Raw genomic sequence first — 18,662 nt, 5'->3', positions numbered from 1 at the left:
TGCTTGCGCGGGGTGGCCGTGGCTGCGGCACTCGTGGGGGTCCAGGGCCGTCCCCCCTCCCCTGCCCCTCCTGGCTGCCTGCGCCGCTGCTGCTGCTCTCCAAAAAGTTTATTGGCGCCACGGGCTCTGCCACCGCCCGCCGGGCTCCTTGCACAAAGAGACAGACAGACAGACAGACAGACAGACACTCCACGGAGGCAACAGACACATACTCACAGCGCTGGGGATGGGTCAGGCCAAGGTGGGGGAGCGGGAGCAGGACCGGGGCAGCCACGCTCGGGTCGAGCCCCATGTCCCTGCACCCCCCTGGGGCAGCACCCCTGGCCCACAGCCCATGGGGCACAGGAGCAGCTGGGGCCGCAGCTGAGGCTGGGATCCCCCCCGGGGGATGTCCCCTCACTTCCTTGGGCCCTTCGGCAGTGGCTCCCTCCTGTCCCCTCTCCTGCAGGGGACAACAGGGCTCTGCGGGGGGACATGTGGTGAGGCAGGACCCCCACTCCTTTGGGTCAGGACCCCTCTCCTTTGGGGCTGGTCCCCCCCTCCTTTGGGGCAGGGCTCCCCCCTCTTTTGGGGCTGGTCCCCCGCTCTTTTGGGGCAGGACCCCCCCTCCTTTGGGTCAGGACCCCCCTCCTTTGGGGCTGGTCCCCCCTCCTTTGGGGCAGGACCCCCCTCCTTTGGGGCTGGTCCCCTCCCGGCACAGCTGGGGGTGCGGATTCCCAGGGGAGCCCCTGTGCTGCAGGGGTCAGGCTGTGTGTCCCTGTGCCCCAGCCCCTGCACCCTCGGGGGCACTGTCCCCCCCAGGGCTCCGCAGCAGCAGGTGGGTGCAGCACAGGGACACCCCGTGGCCGTCCCCACTCCCGTGCTGCACCCCCTGCTCCAGGGCCAGTTCTGCTCGCCCATGGGATGGAGACCAGGCCAGGCCCGACCCGGCTGTGCGGCGGGTGGGGGCTCAGGCACGGGGGTCCTGGCAGTGCCGGCAGGCTGCCATCTCCTCCTGGTACCGCTCCACCTGCACCGTGCACGCGGCAAAGCCGAACTTGCTCTGCAGCTGGCTGGTGGCTTCCTGCAGCACCATCTCGGGGTCGGCGCTGGCGTCTGGGGACAGCGGGACAGCGCGGCTCAGCACCCGCTGTGTGGGCAGCCAGCGGGTCCCTCCCGCCGTGCCCGGGGCTGTGGGTGCTGGGGGGCACTCACCCACAGCCACGTGCACCGGCACGGCGTGGTGGCTCAGCGTCAGCGCCCAGAGGTGCAGGTCGTGGGTGCCCTTCACCCCGCGCACCCCCAGCAGCGCTTCCTTCACCGTGTCGAACTCGATGCCCCGTGGCGTCCCTGCGGCAGCGCCTGGTCATGGAGGGGCAGACCCGGCCCCAGCCCCCAGCGGGGTCACCGGGGTGGGGGCTTCCCCAGGCTGGGGACGGTGGCTCCAGGGTGAGGCAGCTTCTCACCACAGGGCCGTTTGCCTGGGCTGGGGGGTCTCAAGTGGCCAGGGAAGGACAGAGTGGGGCACTGGGTGGTGAGGGGCTGTACCAGCTGCAGCCCTGAGGAGCTCCTGTGGCCCCCCAGCCCCCTGCACCCCCCTAGCCCATTGCACCCCCCCAGCCCCTTGCACCCTGCACCCGTGGCCCCACACCCTCCTTGTCCACCATTCACCTTCCATGAGGACTCTGAAGACGTCTCTGAGGATGGTGAAGGTGGAGCCGAGGACGAAGACCGAGAAGAAGAGGGTGCTGATGGGGTCTGCGATCTTGCACTGGGGCTGCAGGGAACATGGGCTGTGTGAGGCTGGGCACAGTGTGGGGTCAGGGGGCAGAGGATTGGGGTTCCAGTGCCCCCCAGCACCCCGCGTGGGGCTGGGGGAGTTGTTCCAACAGGCAGTGTAGGGGAGTCCAGCCCAGGCACCTTGAAGTAGATGATGGTGGCAGCCACAAGGACACCGAGGCTCTGCAGCAGGTCCCCCACCACGTGGACAAAGGCCGCACGGACGCTGGTGCTGCCGGGCAGGGGGGCACGGCCGGGCAGGCAGCCCCCAGCGCTCTCCAGCTGCTCGTAGCCCCCCGTGCTGTGGCCATGGCCGGCGGGGGACTGGTGCAGGATGTGGGCCATGCTGGGGGGAGCAGGGCTGGCTCAGTGCTGCGGTGCTGGCCCTGTCCGCACCCACACGCAGGCAGCAGTGCCCGCACAGCACAGGCAGAGGGGACACGGGCAGGGACACACATGGCCCAGGAGGGTGGAGAGTTGGAGGGCAGAGTCCCACCATGGCGCAGGGCTGGAGAGCCAGCCGGGATGGGGCAGCTGCAGCACCCAAGGGAGATGCGTGGGAACAGGGCAGGGATTTGGACCTGGAGCACGTGCCAGGGCTCCGTCTGGGCATGGCGCAGGGTGGGGGTGCTGCTTTTGGGTGTCCAGGGGATGTGTGGCTGGAGTATGTATGGACACAGGCTGGAAGCCGGCAGCGTATGGTGGACAGGGAATAGGGGGAGGCAGTGCTTGGAGACACAAGGCACAGGGACAGAAGGTGACCTGAGAGCCAGGGCTGGGGGTCTTGGGGTACCAAGGGCACAGGTGGGGCAGGGCTGTGGGAGGGGAGGCCAGGGCCAAGGCCAGGAGCGCGCGGGGGCCGCGTGTGCACACAGCCCTGTGTGGGACGTACACCAGGTTGACGCCGACAGCGCAGGCGGAAGTAGCCAGCATGGCTCGTGCCTCAATCTCGTAGTCGTTGCTGACAATGCGGGCGGCCGCCAGGTAGACAAGGGCGCCGGTCACAACCCAGATGGAGAGGACAGAGGCCAGCGCGCCCAGCGTCTCTGCGGGATGGGAGCCGTCAGCACCCACCCCAGCAGTGGGGGTCCCACAGAGCCGTGCCCCCCGGCTCACCCGAGCGGTGCCAGCCGAAGCTCATGGTCTTGGTGGGCGGGCGGGTGGAGACCCAGAGGGAGAAAAGGCTGACGGACATGCTGCCCACGTCCGTCAGCAGGTGGGCTGCGTCCGTCATGATGGCCAGGCTGTGGGCCAGGTACCCGCCTGCGGGTGCAGAGCAGCTGGCACCCTGTGCCCTGGCAGCCCCCCATACCTGTCCCTGTCCCGCCGTTACCTATCACCTCCCCGACCATGAAGACACAGCAGAGGATGCAGGCGATGCTCAGCTGCCGGCGGGCCTGGAGCCTCCCCTGGCCGGGGCTGGGGGCGAGGGGGCTGCACCAGCAGTGGGGAGCCGGGGGGCGCGGTGGTGCCAGGGTCTCTGGAGAGCCTGCAAAGAGACTGGGGCCGAGGGTCACAGCCGCCCGCACCGGCTCCCGGTGCCCCTCCCCGGCACCCCCGGGACTCCCGGTAGCCACAGTCTGGCCCGGGGCTCCCGCTGGCCGGGCCACTGCCGAGCTCCGGGCACACGGCGCTACCTCTCTCGGTACCCCGGCCCGGTCCGTGCGACCCCGGCGGGGGTGTCCCGGTGCCCGGGCCGGTCCAGGGGGCCGTGCCGTGTGCCCGCCCCAGCCTCGCTGCAGCCGGTAACAACGGCGGCGGCTGCGGTCCCCGCGGGCTGCGCCCCCGCCCCGGCCCACCGGCGGGTCCCGCTGCCGCACCGGGCTCCGCGGCTGGGCCGCCGGCGGGGCACCGGGAACGTACGGAGGAGCCGGGCCCGCGGCGGCCGAGCGCCCCGTGGGGACGGGCAGCCAGGGGGCCGCCGGTGGCGGAGGAGAGTCGTCGCGGGGCTCCCGGGGTTCGGGTCGGTGCTCGGGGGACGGTCCGGCCCCGGCTCCCCGTAGCCGGAGCTGCCCGCTTCAGCCGGGTTGTGCGGCGGTTCCGCGGGGAGCCCGGACGGGGCGGGGGATGGCGGGGCCGGGGTCGGTAGCGCTGCGGGAGCGAGTGCCTGCGGCGGAGGTGCCGGTGGGACCGGCATGTCTGGGGCCGGGCTGCTGGACGCGGCGGCGGTGCGGGGATGTGAGGCGTGGGAAGCGGGGGGCGAGCGGGGGCCGGGGCTCAGGGCGCTGATGGACTGTGTGCCCGTGTGGGGAGGCGGTGAATGGAAGGTACTGGTGCGGGGAGGTGATGGATGGACGGTACCGGTGCGGGTGGGTGATGTTTGAGTGCCGGTACCAGCCGGCCGGACAGCCGAGGGGGGCTCACGGGGGGATGCTGGTTCCACTGGGATGGAGTTACCGGTACCGGGAAAGGGGTGGGTGCCGGTTCAGGGGGTGCGGGTGCCGGTGTGGGCTGGAAGGAGGTGCCGGTGTACGGACGGTCAGAGCTGGCTCGGGGTCTGCGGAGGTGCGGGTGTCCGTGACAGATGGATGAGGGTGCGGGGGCTGGCGGGGACGGACGTGCCGGGGGTGCCGGTGTCGGAGGGTGGGAGGCGTGGGAGCTGGGCAGTGCTGGACATGCCGGGGGCTTGCGGGTCCCGGGGGGTGGGAGCTGGCGCTGCCGGAGGTGCGGGAACCGAGGAGACCGGGAGGATGGGGGAACCAGGGGTGAAGGGGGACCCGGTGCCGGCAGTGCGGGTGCGGAGATATCGAGGGTTACAGATGCAGGGGATGATGGAGGTGGCGGTGCCAGGGGTTGTGGGGGCACTGGGGGGTGGTGGCGCTAGCAGGGGGTGATGGGGTGCCGGGGGTGGCAGTGCCGGGCTGGTGGGGGTGGTGGTGAGAGGGTCATGGAGGTGCCGTGATGGAGGTGCTGCGGGTGGTGGGACGATGGCGGTGCCGGGATCCAAGTGATGGACGTGCGTGTGCCGGGGGTGATGGTGGTGCTGGGGGTGCCGGGGGCTATGGGGGTGCTGGACGTGCGGTGCCAGGGCTCACGGAGGTGCCGGCAATGGGGTGCCAGTGCCGGGGGCGATGTGGGTGCCTGTGATGGAGGGGCCGGGGTGATGGGTGCCATGGGTAATGGAGGTGCCGGCGCGATGGGTGCCGGTGCCGGGAGTGATGGGGGTGCTGGAAGTGCTGGCGACGGAGGTGCCAGTGCCGGGAATGATGGAGGTGCCGGGGGTGATGGAGGTGCTGGAGGTGCTAGTGAAGGAGGTGCCGGGGCGATGGGGTGCCGGGGGTGATGGAGGTGCCGGGAGTGATGGAGGTGCCGGGAGTGATGGAGGTGCTGGGGCGATGGGTGCCGGTGCTGGCGGTACCTCTTGAGGCGCAGGCTGCCGTCGGCGCGGTCGCCCCTCGGGCTGACCAGGCGGGCGCTCTCGGTGCCGGTCGGTGGCTCCATGCCGGGAGCGAGCAGCACCGCGGGCACCAGCCGCCGGGACGGCCGAGGCCCCGCCTCCTGCCGTGCCCCGCCCCACCGTGGCCCCGCCCCCCTGCCGCGGCCCCGCCCCCTGCTGCAGCACCTGCCACACAGACCCGCAGGGCAAAGGGAGAGAGGAGCCGGGGGTGGGGCCACACCCCTGGCCATGCCCCCATGGCCACGCCCCTCCTCGGGGGGAGGGAGAAGCCGCACCCCCGGGCTCCCCGGGGCGGGGGGTCCCATCCGGCCGTGCCGCCGCCCCGAGATGGGGTGGCGGAGAGGGTCCAGCCCGTGGTCCCACAGAGACACCAGCCGAGGGCACGGGGGGGCGTGGGCGTGACCTCGCGGACGCTGCACCGGGCGGCAGCAGCAGCCCTGCCGGGGGTGCCGGCGGCCAGGGCAGTGCGGGGGCTCTGGTTGACTTGCACCGGGGAGCTGGCGGGCTTGGGGGCTGCTCGGGTACGGGAGAGCTGCCTGGACACGCGGGAAGTGTTTGTGTAGGGGGAACTGCTTTTATGTGGGGGCTGTTTGGGTACAAGGGGACTGCTCAGATACGCGGGGACAGTTTAGGTACAGAGGGGTCCCCCCGCCTCCATCCGTGGGAAGCAGGTGGTGGAACAACTAATCTCAGGAACCATTTCTAAGCACAAGAAAGTAATCAGGAGAAGCCAGCCTGGCTTCGGCAGCGGGAGGTCAGGCCTGGCCAACCCGAGCACCTTCCGTGATGAAATGGCAGGGCTGGCAGACGTGGGGAGCGCAGTGGGCGTTGTCTACCTGGACTTTGGGAAGGATTTTGACACTGTCCCATGAGATCCTCCTGCAGAAGCCATGGCTGTGGGGCTGCATGAGTGAGGTCACTGAGAACTGGCCCAGAGCCTGGGGATCAGCAGCACTAAGTCCAGCTGGAGACCAGTAACAACCAGTGTACCCCGGGGTCAGTACCAGGTCCAGTATGATTTAACATTTCCATTAATCATCTGGAGGATGGGGCAGGGTGTACCGGCAGCAAGTTTGGAGGTGACATGGAGCTGGGACAAAGGGGTTGTGCTGCTCAACAGTGCAGAGGGGTACGGAGAGGCTGGAGAAATGGGGGGGCAGGAACCTCGTGAGGCTCAGTGAGGGGAAGCACAAAGTCCTGTCCCTGGGGAGGAACAACCCCAGAGCACCAGTGCGTGCCGGGGCCGCCCAGTTGGAAAGCTGCTCAGCCAAAAAGGCCCCGGGGCTGCTGGTGGACACCAAGTTGACTGTGAACCAGGAACGTGCCCTTGTTGCGATGGTGGCGAACGGTGTCCTGGGCTGTATGAGGAGGGTTATCAGGAACGGGAGAGAGGGAATGGTCCTTCCCTCTGCTCAGCACGGGGCCCAGCACTGGGCTCCTCTGTACAGGAGGGATATGGACAGACGGGAGAGAGCACAGCGAGGGGTCACCGAGGGGTTGGAGCTGCTCAGCCTGGAGCAGGGATGGGATGGGATGGGATGGGACGGGATGGGATGGGTTGGGATGGGGTGGGATGGATGGAGTGGGATGGGGTGGGATGGGCGGGATCAGATGGGATGGGATAGGTGGGGTGGGATGGGATGGCATGGGATGGGATGGGTGGGATGGGATGGGATCCAGGTGTGGAAACACCTGCTGGAGAAGGGCAGAGGGAGCCGGGCTCTGCCAGGGGTGCCCAGAGATGGGACCAGAAGCCACGGGCACAAACTGCACCCCTAGCGGGTCCCTTTGAGCACGGGGACACGCTCCTCAGTGCGGGGGTGACACGGGCACAGGGAGGCGCTGGGGTCTCCGGAGCCCCATGTCGTGGTCCCGGGCAGCGGCCGGTGCGGGGGCTGCCCGGGGGCCCCAGCGGGGCTCGGCTCCACCGGCCCGCGGGTGTCGGGCGCGGGGCCCTCGGGGTCCCGGTCCCGCTCCGGCTGTCCCGGCTCCGCGCGGGGCGGGGCCGCGGGGGCCGCCGGGAGCCTCGTGCGGCCGCGTCCCGTCCCGGCAGCCCCCGCGAGCCGGCCCGCCCGGCGCGGGGAGATGGCGGCGGGCGCGGAGGAGCGGCGCGGAGCCTGGGGCGCGGCGGGCGCCGAGCGCAGCCCCGGCCCCGGCCCCGGCCCGCTGGGCTCGCTGCTCAGCCGGCTGCCCCTGGGCCCGGCCCCGCGGCGCCGAACCGCCAGCCAGTGCCAGCCCGAGCCGCCGCTGCTGCGCACCAGCAAGCGGACCATCTACACCGCCGGGCGGCCGCCCTGGTACAGCGAGACCGGCGCGCCCGTGGACGAGGCCTTCGTCATCGGTGAGCGGCGGCGCCGGGAGGGATGGAGCCGGGGCCGGGCAGGGATGGAGCCGGGGCCGGGGAGGGCATGGAGCCGGGGCCGGGGAGGGGATGGAGCCGGGGCCGGGCAGGGGATGGAGCCGGGGCCGGGGAGGGGATGGAGCCGGGGCCGGGGAGGGGATGGAGCCGGGGCCGGGCAGGGGATGGAGCCGGGGCCGGGCGGGGATGGAGCCGGGGCCGGGCGGGGATGGAGCCGGGGCCGGAGATGGGATGGAGCCGGGGCCGGGCAGGGGATGGAGCCGGGGCCGGGCAGGGGATGGAGCCGGGGCCGGGCAGGGGATGGAGCCGGGGCCGGGCGGGGATGGAGCCGGGGCCGGGCGGGGATGGAGCCGGGGCCGGAGATGGGATGGAGCCGGGGCCAGAGATGGGATGGAGCCGCGGCTTGGGAGGGATGAAGCTGGGGAGGGGAGGGATGGAACCCGAACAGTGGAAAGCATGGGGCCGGGACTGAGGAGGGATGGAGCCGGGGCCAGGCTGGGAAAGGGATGGGGCCAGGCTGGGGTCATGACGAAGCCGAATCTGGACCATGGCCACCGCGGTGCCACCACCTGCTCCCACCAGGCCTGTGCGGCGGCAGCGCCTCTGGCAAGACAACCGTGGCGACGCGGATCATCGAGGCGCTGGACGTGCCCTGGGTCGTGCTGCTCTCCATGGACTCCTTCTACAAGGTGAGGATGGGGGGGCAGCGTGGTGCTGGCGGTGATGGGGGCCATGAGCTGGGGGGCTGGCATGGTGCTGAGCAGTGACAGTGCTGTGGGTTGGGGTCCGGTCTGGTGCTGAGCGGTGCCGGTGCCCGCAGGTGCTGGACGAGGGGCAGCAGGCGCTGGCCGCCCGCAGCGACTACAACTTTGACCACCCCGACGCCTTTGACTTCGAGCTGCTCGTCAGTGTCCTCCGCAAGCTCAAGAAGGGCAAGAGCGTGAAGGTGCCGGTGTACGACTTCACCACGCACAGCCGCCGCCGCGAGTGGGTGGGTGCCGCAGGGGAGCCGGGGGGGCCGGATGCCGCAGGGGAGCCGGGGGGGTCGGATGCCGCAGGGGAGCCAGGCTGGGTGCCGGAGGGGCTGGATGCTGCTGGGGGAGCCCCTGGGAAGGGATAGGGGGCAGGAGCAGAGAGGGTGGGCACTGTGGGGCCTAGTGGGGTAGAGGGAGGGAGGGGCTGAGGGCCATTGGGTATGGGGGTAACTCTGGGGGAACTGGGGGTGTGGGGATGGGGAGGGAGCACGGGGACATGGAAGCAGGGGTCAGCGTGGGGTTTGGGGACACGCTGCAGTGTGGAGGAGGAGCACAGGGAGGCGGGGGCTGGGGGAGGGCGCCGGGCAGAGGTTTGGGGTTCTGGAGCAAAGCTCGGGGTTCTGGGTTGGTGCCGGGCTGGGGTATTGAGTGCAGGGTGAGGGTTAAGGGCCCTTAAAGGTTGGATGAGGTGGGACGGTTATGGGGAGTCCCAGCCACGGGGGGCTGTGTGTGCCAAGCATTGGCGTTGCTGCAGTGTGTGCGAGGGGTCAGGACGAGTTCTGCTCTTATCTGCCCGCAGAAAACGGTGTATGGAGCCAACGTCATCGTGTTTGAAGGGATACTGGCTTTTGCAAACAAGGAGTTGCTGAAGGTATCGCTGCCTGATGCGGCCGGTGGCCCATCTCGGTGCATGGCGTGGGAGGAGGCGCACGGAGCTGCGCTGCGGGTGACGGGGATGCTGTCCTGGCCCAGCTCTCACCACTGCTGGGGGCTGCAGAGGGGGGGTCACCTGCTGCTTGCTGGCAGAGCACCTCGGTGTCAGAGGATTTGGGGGTCAGCGCTGGGTGCCATCGCTGTGGGGTTCAGAGCTGGCCGGGCCGTGGGCACAGCGAGCGAGCCGGGGCTGCCGAGGGGGTGCTCACCCCTCCCAGTTTTCCAGCTCCTGGACATGAAAGTGTTTGTGGACACGGACTCCGACATCCGGCTGGTGCGGCGGCTGCAACGCGACATCATGGAGCGTGGGCGCGACATCGTGGGCGTCATCAAGCAGTACCAGAAGTTCGTGAAGCCGGCCTTCGAGCAGTACATCGAGCCCACCGTGCAGGTGGCCGACATCGTGGTGCCGCGGGGTGAGGCCGCGCCGGGTTTGCCGGGCCTGACTTGAGCATCGGGAGCGGGTGCCCTGTGCCGGGCTCAGCTCGGCGCTGCCCGACCCGGCTTCTCTGCTCTCCCGTCAGGTGGGGAGAACTCAGTGGCCCTGGACCTCATTGTGCAGCACGTGCACAGCCAGCTGGAGAAGGTGAGGGGGCTGGCTGCTGCTGCTGGCCGGGCGAGGAAGAGGAGGGTTCTGTGTGCAGAGGGGAGGGTGCAGCTGCTCACAGCCCCGTGCTCCTGGGCACCCCGAGGGGCTCATTGTCACCACTCTCTTTACAAAAGTGCAGCTCTTGGGGCAGGCAGAGCCGTGAGACGGGGTGTGGGGAAACGGCGATGGGTCTGGGCGCAGTGCCTGCCCCTGGAGTGCCTGGCCTTGTTCACTTGCTGTCTCCTCGGTCCCAGTCAGCTCTCCCCGTCCCAGCTGTCCCCACCCCGCTCACCGCTGGCTGCCCCCCAGCAGCCCACCCTTGCTGCGCCCAGCCGTGGTTTAGCCCCAGGAGATGGGCTGGGAGCCGGCCCGGGGCTGCCGGTGGCTGTGCCAGGCCGGTGCAGTGACTGCGTGTCCTCTTTTTCCCCTTGTGCCACTCGGGACGACTCTGCTCTGCCGCCCAGCGCGAGATCACCGTCAGGTACGTGAGGACATGATGGCACAGAGGGGCTGGTGCTGGGCTGGGGGGGCTGCCAGCACCCACTCCTGCCCGAGTCCTGCTTGGAGGGACACCTCGGCATAGTTTCTCCTCCTCGGCTGCTGCGGTGGCTGCCCCCCCGTGCAGCTCCTTGGGGGTTGTCTCCCCATGACCCATCCCACCAGAGCTCGTGTGACTGGCTCCCTGCGCTGCTCCTGTCCCTTTCTGAGCTCAGTTCGTGTCCTGAATGTGGAGTGCATCCACCACAAGTCCCCCAGGCTGCTCCTTTCTGTGGGAGCAGTGCCCTGGACAGCCCCCCTCCGTTCTTGGGGACACCACACAGGCAGCCCCGCTGGGACGGTCCTCGTGCCCCAGTGTGACCCAGTGTGTCCCAGGGCACGTAGCCAGATCTTGCCCATGCAGAGCTGCTGCTCCCAGTTCTGGCAGCACCTGGTGTGCGCGGGGGCTGCTGCAGTTTGTGGTCGAGGGAGATTTGCCCCAGTTTCATGGGATGCTGCTGCTTTGGGATCTCGTACCTGGTATCAGGTGTGGGGCTTTCCTGGAGATCAGGGTGGGGAGGCCGAGCTCTTTCTGGTGCTCAGCCCATGCAGTGGGCTCTCCGGGAGGAGGAGGTCAGGGGACACATCCTGCTCCGGGGGCTCCAGCGCGGCGGCTCCGCGTGCGTGTGCCGTGCTGCTCTGACCGCTGCTTCCTCGTTGCAGGGCAGCCCTGGCCTCTGCCCACCAAGGGCAGCCGCTGCCGAAGACGCTGAGCGTGCTGGAGAACACGCCGCAGGTGCGGGGCATGCACACCATCATCAGGTGGGTCCTGGCCTCCCGCGGGGTTTCCTCCGTGTCCCTCACAGAGGGTCTGTAGGATCATACTACAAATCCCAGTGTTGGTTTTCCCTCCTCTGCCTTTAGGGCTTCAGATGCAGGTGTTTCCTCAGGGCAGAACTGCTCTGGCCTACAGATGCTGGGCACATCTGCCCGGGGTGACTTTTGAGCCACAGGAAGGCTTTTCTCACCATGAGAGGCGCTGCTTAGCTCTCTGAGCTGGAGCACAGCCCAGGAGCTGGCGGCACGGGGTGAGGTGGCCTTGCTGTCCCTGTCCCCAGGCACTTGGCTTTGCAGCCAGCTGGCAGAAGGGATCAAGGCTGCTGTGTCCTGGGTTTGCCACTCGCTTTGTCTTTTCACTCCCTGGCAGTGCTCCCTTTTTCCCTGGTGACAGCAGCGTTAGCGTAGAGTCAACTTTGGAGGAGATGTGACAATGTCCCTCCAGTACCTTCTTGCTTTAGTGCTTTGGCAGCAGCTTCTTCACAGCCTGAGTGGATTTCTTGAGCTCATCCGCTGTTGGTGCTCTCTGGTCAATGGGGGAACAGCCCTCCAGAGGCTGAACGTTGTTTGCTCACAAAGGAGCAGTTTTACCTTATCGGGGTCACTCAGGGAGAGAAGAATGCGAGTCTTTGTGTGCAGCCTGCCCCGTCTGAGCCGTCCCGTTACCTGCGGCTGCTCCCGCCCCCTCGGCAGAGCCAGCACCGTGAGGCTGCCGTGCGCTGCTCTGGGGGAACGAGAGCTGGATCCGTCTTCCTCCTTGAAGTCTGCGTCCCTTTGCTGGCCAGGAATAGCCTGTTGTGCCTTCGTCTTCATGCCACAAGCGTCTAATAACCTTAATCTGCTTAGACTTAGGAGTTTGTTCCGGGGCGGGAGGGGGTGACCCCGGCAGGCTGTGCCGGAGCCGGCGGTGCCGCGGAGCTGGGTAAGGACGCAAGCGGCAGGGCTGGGGAGGGCAGACTTTGCCTCTTCCAGATGGTAAATGAAAAATACCACGTTTATGAGGGGGCGTTGACTTGGCCTGTCAGCCACCCCCTCAAATCCTGCCGCAGCCCGGGAACGCACGGGTACTGCGGCAGCGCTGTCACCGGCGGCTCCGAGCTGAGCAGCTCTCCCGGCAGAAAGTTTCTGTGTTTGGTGACAGCAAGGCAGCTGGTAGTGCTGGTGCCTGTAGGTGATACTTGGCAGCGCCCGTGACTTCGGTGCGGCGTGGAATTGTTGATGCTCCTCATGTGTGACCCTCTGGGCTTCCTCTGCTCCAGAAACGCTGCTCCCTGCCTGGGGGGATAAAACACGCACCCTTCACCAAGCTTCCCGCAGCCCTGCGTGTGACGTTACTGTGTCCTGGCAAACCTGGTCTCTCATCTTCATCCCTTGCGGGGGGCTGTGTTCCCCGGCGCTGCCTTTCGGGTGCCCGGCACACCAAACCCTGTGGCTGTGCCAGGGCCGTGAGCCAGCTATTCCCCTCCGCATCCCTGTGTCCGTCCTGCCGTGCGCAGCCGCTGCCAGCCAACAGCGTTTCCCTGCTGCTCAGCACCGGAGGCTCCGCCGAGCTCCAGCCGTCTGTCTGCAGGGCCCTGCTGGAACGTGACGCTGCGGCAGCAGATGAGCGTCTCGCTGAGTACAGCCGTGGCAGACCCAGGCTCGGCATCTCGGGGAGGAGTGGTTTCCAGAGGGATTTTCTGTTATTGCGGAGAGGCAGAAACTGAAAAATAGTCCCGCACTGGAGCGGCTGAATTATTTTATTCATGATGGGCAGGGTAATAAGGGTGTGAATCATATCTTCCAACTTACAAGATGCTTTGGTATCAGGTGTAGATCTCCAAAGTCAGTGGCAGGAGATGTGCTGGGGGGGTCAGTGGGACATGAGGAAAAGGTTCTTCCCCAGAGGTGCTGGGCACTGAACAGGCTCCCCAGGGAGGTGTCACGGCCCAACCTGACAGTGTTCAACAAGAGACTGGACACCGTCCTCAGACACACGGGGTGACCTGCGGGGTGTCCTGTGCAGGGACAGCAGTGGGACTCCATGATCTGTGGGTCCTTCCGGCTCAGGACATTCTGTGATTCTGTGCTACACGTCGGGACCCTGCAGCACCCAAACAGCCCTTCCTGCCCCAACAGCCCCGAGGCACCTTGGGCTCCCTTTGCCACAGGGCACAGCGGTTCCTTTCCACCGCTGCCACCGGGTACCACCCACGGGGGAAGGTCGTGGGCCATCCCCTGCGCCACCCGCCTCTCCTGGCGAGTCCGCTCTGGCTGAGCCCTTGGACTTTGTGCTCTGGCAGGACACGTTGTCCTGCACTGCAGCGTGTGGCTGTTGGTGCCTCAGCGACGGGCAGAGCGACGTGTTCTCAGAGTCACACAGAATCACACAATGCCAGGGGTTGAAGGGCCCTGGAAAGCTCATGCAGTGCAATCCCCCCATGGAGCAGGAACACCCAGATGAGGTTACACAGGAAGGTGTCCAGGCGGGTTGGAATGTCTGCACAGAAGGAGACTCCACAACCTCCCCGGGCAGCCTGGGCCAGTGTTCAGCACCATGGGGAGGGTCCTCAGCCTCTGTGGGGGGTGAGTGCTGCCCTTCCAAGCAGCCCACCCCTTCCCTTCACGTCTCTTGCTTGTCCCCTAGGTGAGAAGTTTCTCGGTGTCTTCCCCCCTGCACAGAAAGGGAGGCACGCTGGGGCTTTGGTGCAGGGACCGAGGATGTTCCTCCATCCCCAGGACGGCTGCAGGGGAACCTGCCCCTGTGGCAGCACCAATGGGCCTGTCCCCCCCAGGACAGGGGTTGAACAATGGCCTGGCCATGGCAGAGCAGCCCGGGGCTGACGGCCGGTGCACGGCTTGTCACCGGTGTCACTGCGAGAGGCCGCTCGTGATGCCGGGCTGCACACCTGGAGCTCGGCCCGGCTTCACCGAGCTGTGGGGGACCATGGGGGGAATCCCATCTTGGGGGGAATCCCACCTGTGGGCAAGCGTGGGGGTCAATCGCACCCATGGGGGAGCTTGTGGGTGAGTCCCACCCATGGGTGAATCCCACCCCTGGGGAATTGTGGGGGTGAATCCCACCTGTGGGGGAATCCCACCCGTGGGCAAGCGTGGGGGTGAATCCCACCCGTGGGCAAGCGTGGGGGTGAATCCCACCCATGGGCAAGTGTGGGGGTGAGTCCCACCCCTGGCAGTGTGGGGGTGAATCTCATGCATGGGGGTGAATCTCACCCCTGGCAGTGTGGGGGTGAATCCCACCCGTGGGGGTGAGTCCCACCCCTGGCAGCGTGGGGGTGAACCCCGCCGTGGGTGAGCGTGCATGCTGACAGCCCGCGCTGCAGAGCTCATTGGCCGGGCACCTGGTTCTTGCAGACCAGAACTGATGTTCTGACTTCTCCGGGGGTCCCCGCTGTCCCCAGGCGTGCTGGAACTGTCCCCGTCGGCCGGGTGTTCCGCTCACCGCAGAGCTCTGGGGCACGAGCTGCCCAGCTCTGGCTGCACAAACATCTCGGGATAGTATTGCCTGTTTATCCTTCTCCCCGCGCTGTTGGCGGGGCTGTCTGTCATCGTGGCGTGATGTGAGAAGTGGCAGATGATGTCCTAAAATACAGAGTAAAAATATTCGGTATCCTTCTGCCTCTTCTGGACTCTTGCCAGTCCCACCTCTTCCATCTGGCAACTGGCACATGTCTGTAGGGTTCCTTTGTTCCTTACGTTCTCCAGAAAACGCCGGGGGTATGTGCAGGCTGCACTGCCCCAGACACCGGTCACAGCCAAGGAAACAGATTTCTGCCCCGTCTTGTTAAGCGCAGTCCTTCGGTGTGCGGCTGCCTCCTGGTTATTGTTCTGCCAGGCGGCCAGAAGCTTGGTCTTGATGGTTGTTCGGTAAAATGGCACTTAAATTACAATGTGCTGCTGCTTCTTTTGCCAACGCCACCACAGACCGCGAGGAGTATAGCGAGACATTGGTGATAACGGCAGGTATTTCAGGCTCTGCCTGGCTCCTGGCAGGAGTTTGTCTCTGCCTCGGTACATAAACGGAGAGGAGGTAGGAACATGTGAGATGTTTTCCATTATGGGTTGAGATGTTTTCCATTATGGGTGTCAGGTCGCCCAGCTGCTCTTGGCCGCGGTGCGGTCTGGTCTCTTCCACCTTGCGGTGCTGCCAGAGCCGGCAGTCTGTCCCACCGGGGTCTGTCCTGCCGTGCCGGTGTCTGTCCGGCCGTGCTGGGCTCTGTCCTGGGTGTGCTCGTGTTCCTCCCCATGCTCCACTGATGGGGCCCGTGCAAAACACTTGCTGCTCACTCCCGAGCTGCTGGTGCTGCCTGACGTTGTGCTGTTCCCCCCGTTGTGCTCCGGGGTCTTTCCGTGCAGTCAGCAGTTACACCCTAAACCTCCAGCCCTGCAAATCTTCGCGCAGGGGTTCGGCGGGGATTAGCGGTGGTGCTCAGCACGGGGACCGCGGCGCCTCCGCGCTCACTTCTCCACTCTGCTCAGCGTCAGGCTGTGGATGTTTTGCTCACCCCTCCATTTGCAGCTGGTTTATTCGCTTTGCCAGCCTGCAGAGGCAGCTCTGAACTGTCCCTGTGTCCCCAGGAGGATGGAGCAGGCTCACATGGCATCCCTTCACTATCCCGTCCCACTGACCTGCGACGGGCTTCATGTCCCCTTTGCAGGGGAATCCGACACATTTCTTGACCGTGTGGTCTTTCCTGGGCAGCGTCCCGGCTCTGGGTTACGCTAACAATCAGTAATTGTTCGCACAGGCTGCTCTGTCCCTGCCGGCCGGTCTCTGGAGCCCCGTTTGCCAGGTGGCACGGGGGCTCTGCTCTCGTCTCACACGTGTCCTCCCTCAACAGGAACAAGGACACGACCAGGGACGAATTCATCTTCTACTCCAAGCGCCTGATGAGGCTGTTGATTGAACATGCCCTCTCCTTCCTGCCGCTGAAGGTGAGCGACCGCCCCTCGGGTACGGCCACGTACCCCTCCTGGCCCCGGGACAGGCAGGGCCTGGTCCATCCGCCCCCCTTCGCCTCCCCTTTCTGCAGTCGGTCACTGTGGAGACACCGCAGGGGACAACATACGAAGGGAAGCGGTTCCACAGGCAGAGGGTGAGATGTCATGCTGGTCCCTTTCTCCCCACACGCACGTGGCTGCCCCATCTCGGGCCGGTGGCTCCCGGGGTCTCTGCCTGTGCAGACCAGCTGCTCGGTGGGGCTTGTTCCCCCTCCCGCGGCACAAGGGCAAGCACCGTGAGGCCTTGCCGGAGCCTGGGGAGCTCGCCAGAGAGGCAAACGTGTCCCCATCCCTTCCCCAGATCACAGGCGTGTCCATCCTGCGCGCAGGGGAGACCATGGAGCAGGCGCTCACGGCCGTGTGCAAGGACATCCGCCTGGGCAAGATCCTCATCCAGACCAACCTGGACACGGGGGAGCCCGAGGTCAGCGGCCCCTCCTGCGCCGGCATGGAGCTGCTGGCGCCGCAGGATGGTCCATCAGCTCTCCTTCCCTCCGCAGCTCCACTACCTGCGCCTGCCCAAGGAAATCAGCGAGGACTACGTCATCCTCATGGACAGCACCGTGTCCACCGGGGCCGCGGCCATGATGGCCGTGCGCGTGCTGCTGGTGAGGGCGGGGGGCTGCGGGCGCCGGGGCGTGGGTGCGCGGCTCTGCCGGCGCCGGCCGGGCAATCATGGCTCAGCGTCCCGCAGGACCACGACGTGCAGGAGGACAGGATCTTCCTGCTGTCGCTGCTGATGGCGGAGATGGGGGTGCACTCCGTGGCCTACGCCTTTCCCCGCGTCCACATCATCACCACCGCCGTGGACAAGAGGATCAACGAGGAGTTCCACATCATCCCGGGCATCGGTGAGGGCGGACAAGGGCACCGGCCGGGCCCCCAGCCCCTCACCCTGGGGTGCCCCACGGCCACGCTGGGAGGGAACTGCAGTGGGGCTGGCGCTGCCATCGCCTCACTCTGTCCCCTCATCCTACAGGTAACTTTGGGGACAGATACTTTGGCACCGATGGCCCTTCTGCCTGGTGTGAGAGCGACGGCATGGACTGCTGAGCTGGCTGGCCACGGAGCCACCGGCCGGGCTGGCCCTGGAGCCGGCCCCTGCCCCCAGGAGGGGCTCCCCGTGCCCACCCCCCGGCATGGTCCTGCCTGCAGGACGAGCCCCTCGCTGCCACCCTCTGCCTCACAGGAGCAGCCACCGGCGGGGCCCATCGTCCCCCTGAGGAGGGATGGAGGAGGGATGGCAGCCCGCCGGAGTGGGGAGTGCTCTCCCCAAGGCGTGTCCCCAGGGGCCGGTCACCCTCGTCCCTGGGGAGGAGGGGACGGGGTGCGGTGCCCTCGACGCTTCCTCCGGGCCCTGGCTGGGGGGCCGGGCAGGCTCCCTTGCTGGAATCTGTATTTATTCGTATTTATTTAGAGCAGCTGCCCACCTGGCTCTCCCGCGGGGCAGCCCAGCTACTTGAAAAACATCAGGGATTGGGGATCTCCTCAAGGAACCACCTTGTCCCCACCGATCTGACACTCCATCCCCTCCCTGTCCCCACAGGGGCCCGAGGGGGCTCCGGGCTGGCACAGGGAGGGCAGGGGCTGCCTTAGCTCCCCGCCCTGTGCCGGCAGGAGGGTTTGATATTCAAACGTTGTCCCGGTGCTCTCCCAGCTCTGCGGGGGCCAGCCCCGGTGCCCAGCATCCCTGGGGGGGTGAGGGGGCCGGGGCTGCCCCCCCACTGCTGCCCTTGTCGCTCAGGTTCTTTGAAGGGGCAGCAGCAGCTTTGCCTCCCGCTCGGGGAACGGGAGCAGCAGCGGCTCCGGAGCGGGGTGGGGGTCCGGGGCCTGGCCCGTGCCCCCCCTTGCCGGCTGCAGAGGATCCGCTGCCCCTCCCCGCTGCCCCCGCTGCCTTGTTTTGTACCCAATAAAGGAGCAGCGTGACCCCCGGCTGCTGCTTCTGGGTGGGGACATGGACGGGTGGGGGACACTGTACAGCTATGGGGGTGTCACTGTGTGGGTGGGAGGGGTAAGGATGACACTTCATACTGGAGGGTGTGTGCTGGGGGTGTCACCGTGCATGTGGGATGGGGGTGTCACCGTGCATGTGGGGGTGTGTGCTGGGGGTGTCACCGTGCATGTGGGGGTGTGTGCTGGGGTGTCACTGTCTGCAGGGCTGTGTGCTGGGGGTGTCACCGTGCATGTGGGGGTGTGTGCTGGGGTGTCACCGTGCATGTGGGGGTGTGTGCTGGGGGTGTCACTGTCTGCAGGGCTGTGTGCTGGGGTGTCACTGTGCATGTGGGGGTGTGTGGTGGCGTGTCACTGTCTGCAGGGCTGTGTGCTGGGGGTGCCACCGTGCCATGTAGCATGGGGTGTCACCACGTATATAGGGGTGTGTGCTGGGGTGTCACTGTGGAGGGGGTTGTGTGATAACGGTGTCACCATGTGCATGTGGGAGGGGTAAGGGTGACACTTCCTGCTGGGGGTGCCACCGTGTACCGGGGGTTGAGGGTGCGTGGTTGGGGTGTCGCCATGGGGGGGGCCGGTCACTGTGCTGGGGCTGTCCCTGTGCCG

The 18,662-nt window shown here is 67.1% G+C and overlaps 2 protein-coding genes across 4 annotated transcripts; one reads left to right on the top strand and one right to left on the bottom strand.

Moving 5' to 3' along the window:
* Nucleotides 1-413: 413 nt before the first annotated feature.
* Nucleotides 414-5,546, bottom strand: SLC30A3 (solute carrier family 30 member 3). Of its 2 annotated transcripts, none has more exons than XM_065055440.1 (8): nt 5,117-5,546; nt 3,092-3,247; nt 2,875-3,021; nt 2,651-2,804; nt 1,900-2,104; nt 1,651-1,756; nt 1,195-1,329; nt 414-1,095 (listed from the first exon to the last, which is right to left on the bottom strand). In XM_065055440.1, exons 1-8 carry the CDS (start codon nt 5,391-5,393, stop codon nt 950-952), a joined length of 1,326 nt encoding a protein of 441 aa, XP_064911512.1. In that variant the 5' UTR covers nt 5,394-5,546; the 3' UTR covers nt 414-949. The 2 variants fall into 2 exon arrangements, with proteins under 2 accessions (XP_064911512.1, XP_064911513.1); XM_065055441.1 differs by having other exon boundaries at nt 3,092-3,258; nt 5,117-5,248.
* A 1,352-nt stretch (nt 5,547-6,898) lies between these two features.
* On the top strand, nt 6,899-18,032 carry LOC102091777 (uridine-cytidine kinase-like 1). 2 transcript variants are annotated; one of them, XM_065055439.1, is made up of 14 exons: nt 6,899-7,496; nt 8,097-8,203; nt 8,335-8,505; nt 9,069-9,140; nt 9,429-9,618; nt 9,727-9,788; nt 10,256-10,272; nt 10,992-11,090; nt 15,947-16,040; nt 16,139-16,201; nt 16,408-16,530; nt 16,607-16,714; nt 16,791-16,957; nt 17,086-18,032. In XM_065055439.1, exons 1-14 carry the CDS (start codon nt 7,241-7,243, stop codon nt 17,087-17,089), a joined length of 1,533 nt encoding a protein of 510 aa, XP_064911511.1. In that variant the 5' UTR covers nt 6,899-7,240; the 3' UTR covers nt 17,090-18,032. The 2 variants fall into 2 exon arrangements, with proteins under 2 accessions (XP_064911511.1, XP_064911510.1); XM_065055438.1 differs by having other exon boundaries at nt 6,914-7,496; nt 16,801-16,957.
* The last annotated feature ends 630 nt before the right edge of the window (nt 18,033-18,662 follow it).

Source organism: Columba livia, chromosome 3, assembly GCF_036013475.1.
Source record: "Columba livia isolate bColLiv1 breed racing homer chromosome 3, bColLiv1.pat.W.v2, whole genome shotgun sequence".
In the NCBI taxonomy this organism is placed as follows: domain Eukaryota; kingdom Metazoa; phylum Chordata; class Aves; order Columbiformes; family Columbidae; genus Columba; species Columba livia.
Note: the sequence above shows the minus strand (reverse complement) of the source record. Positions and strands in the feature narration are given on the sequence as shown.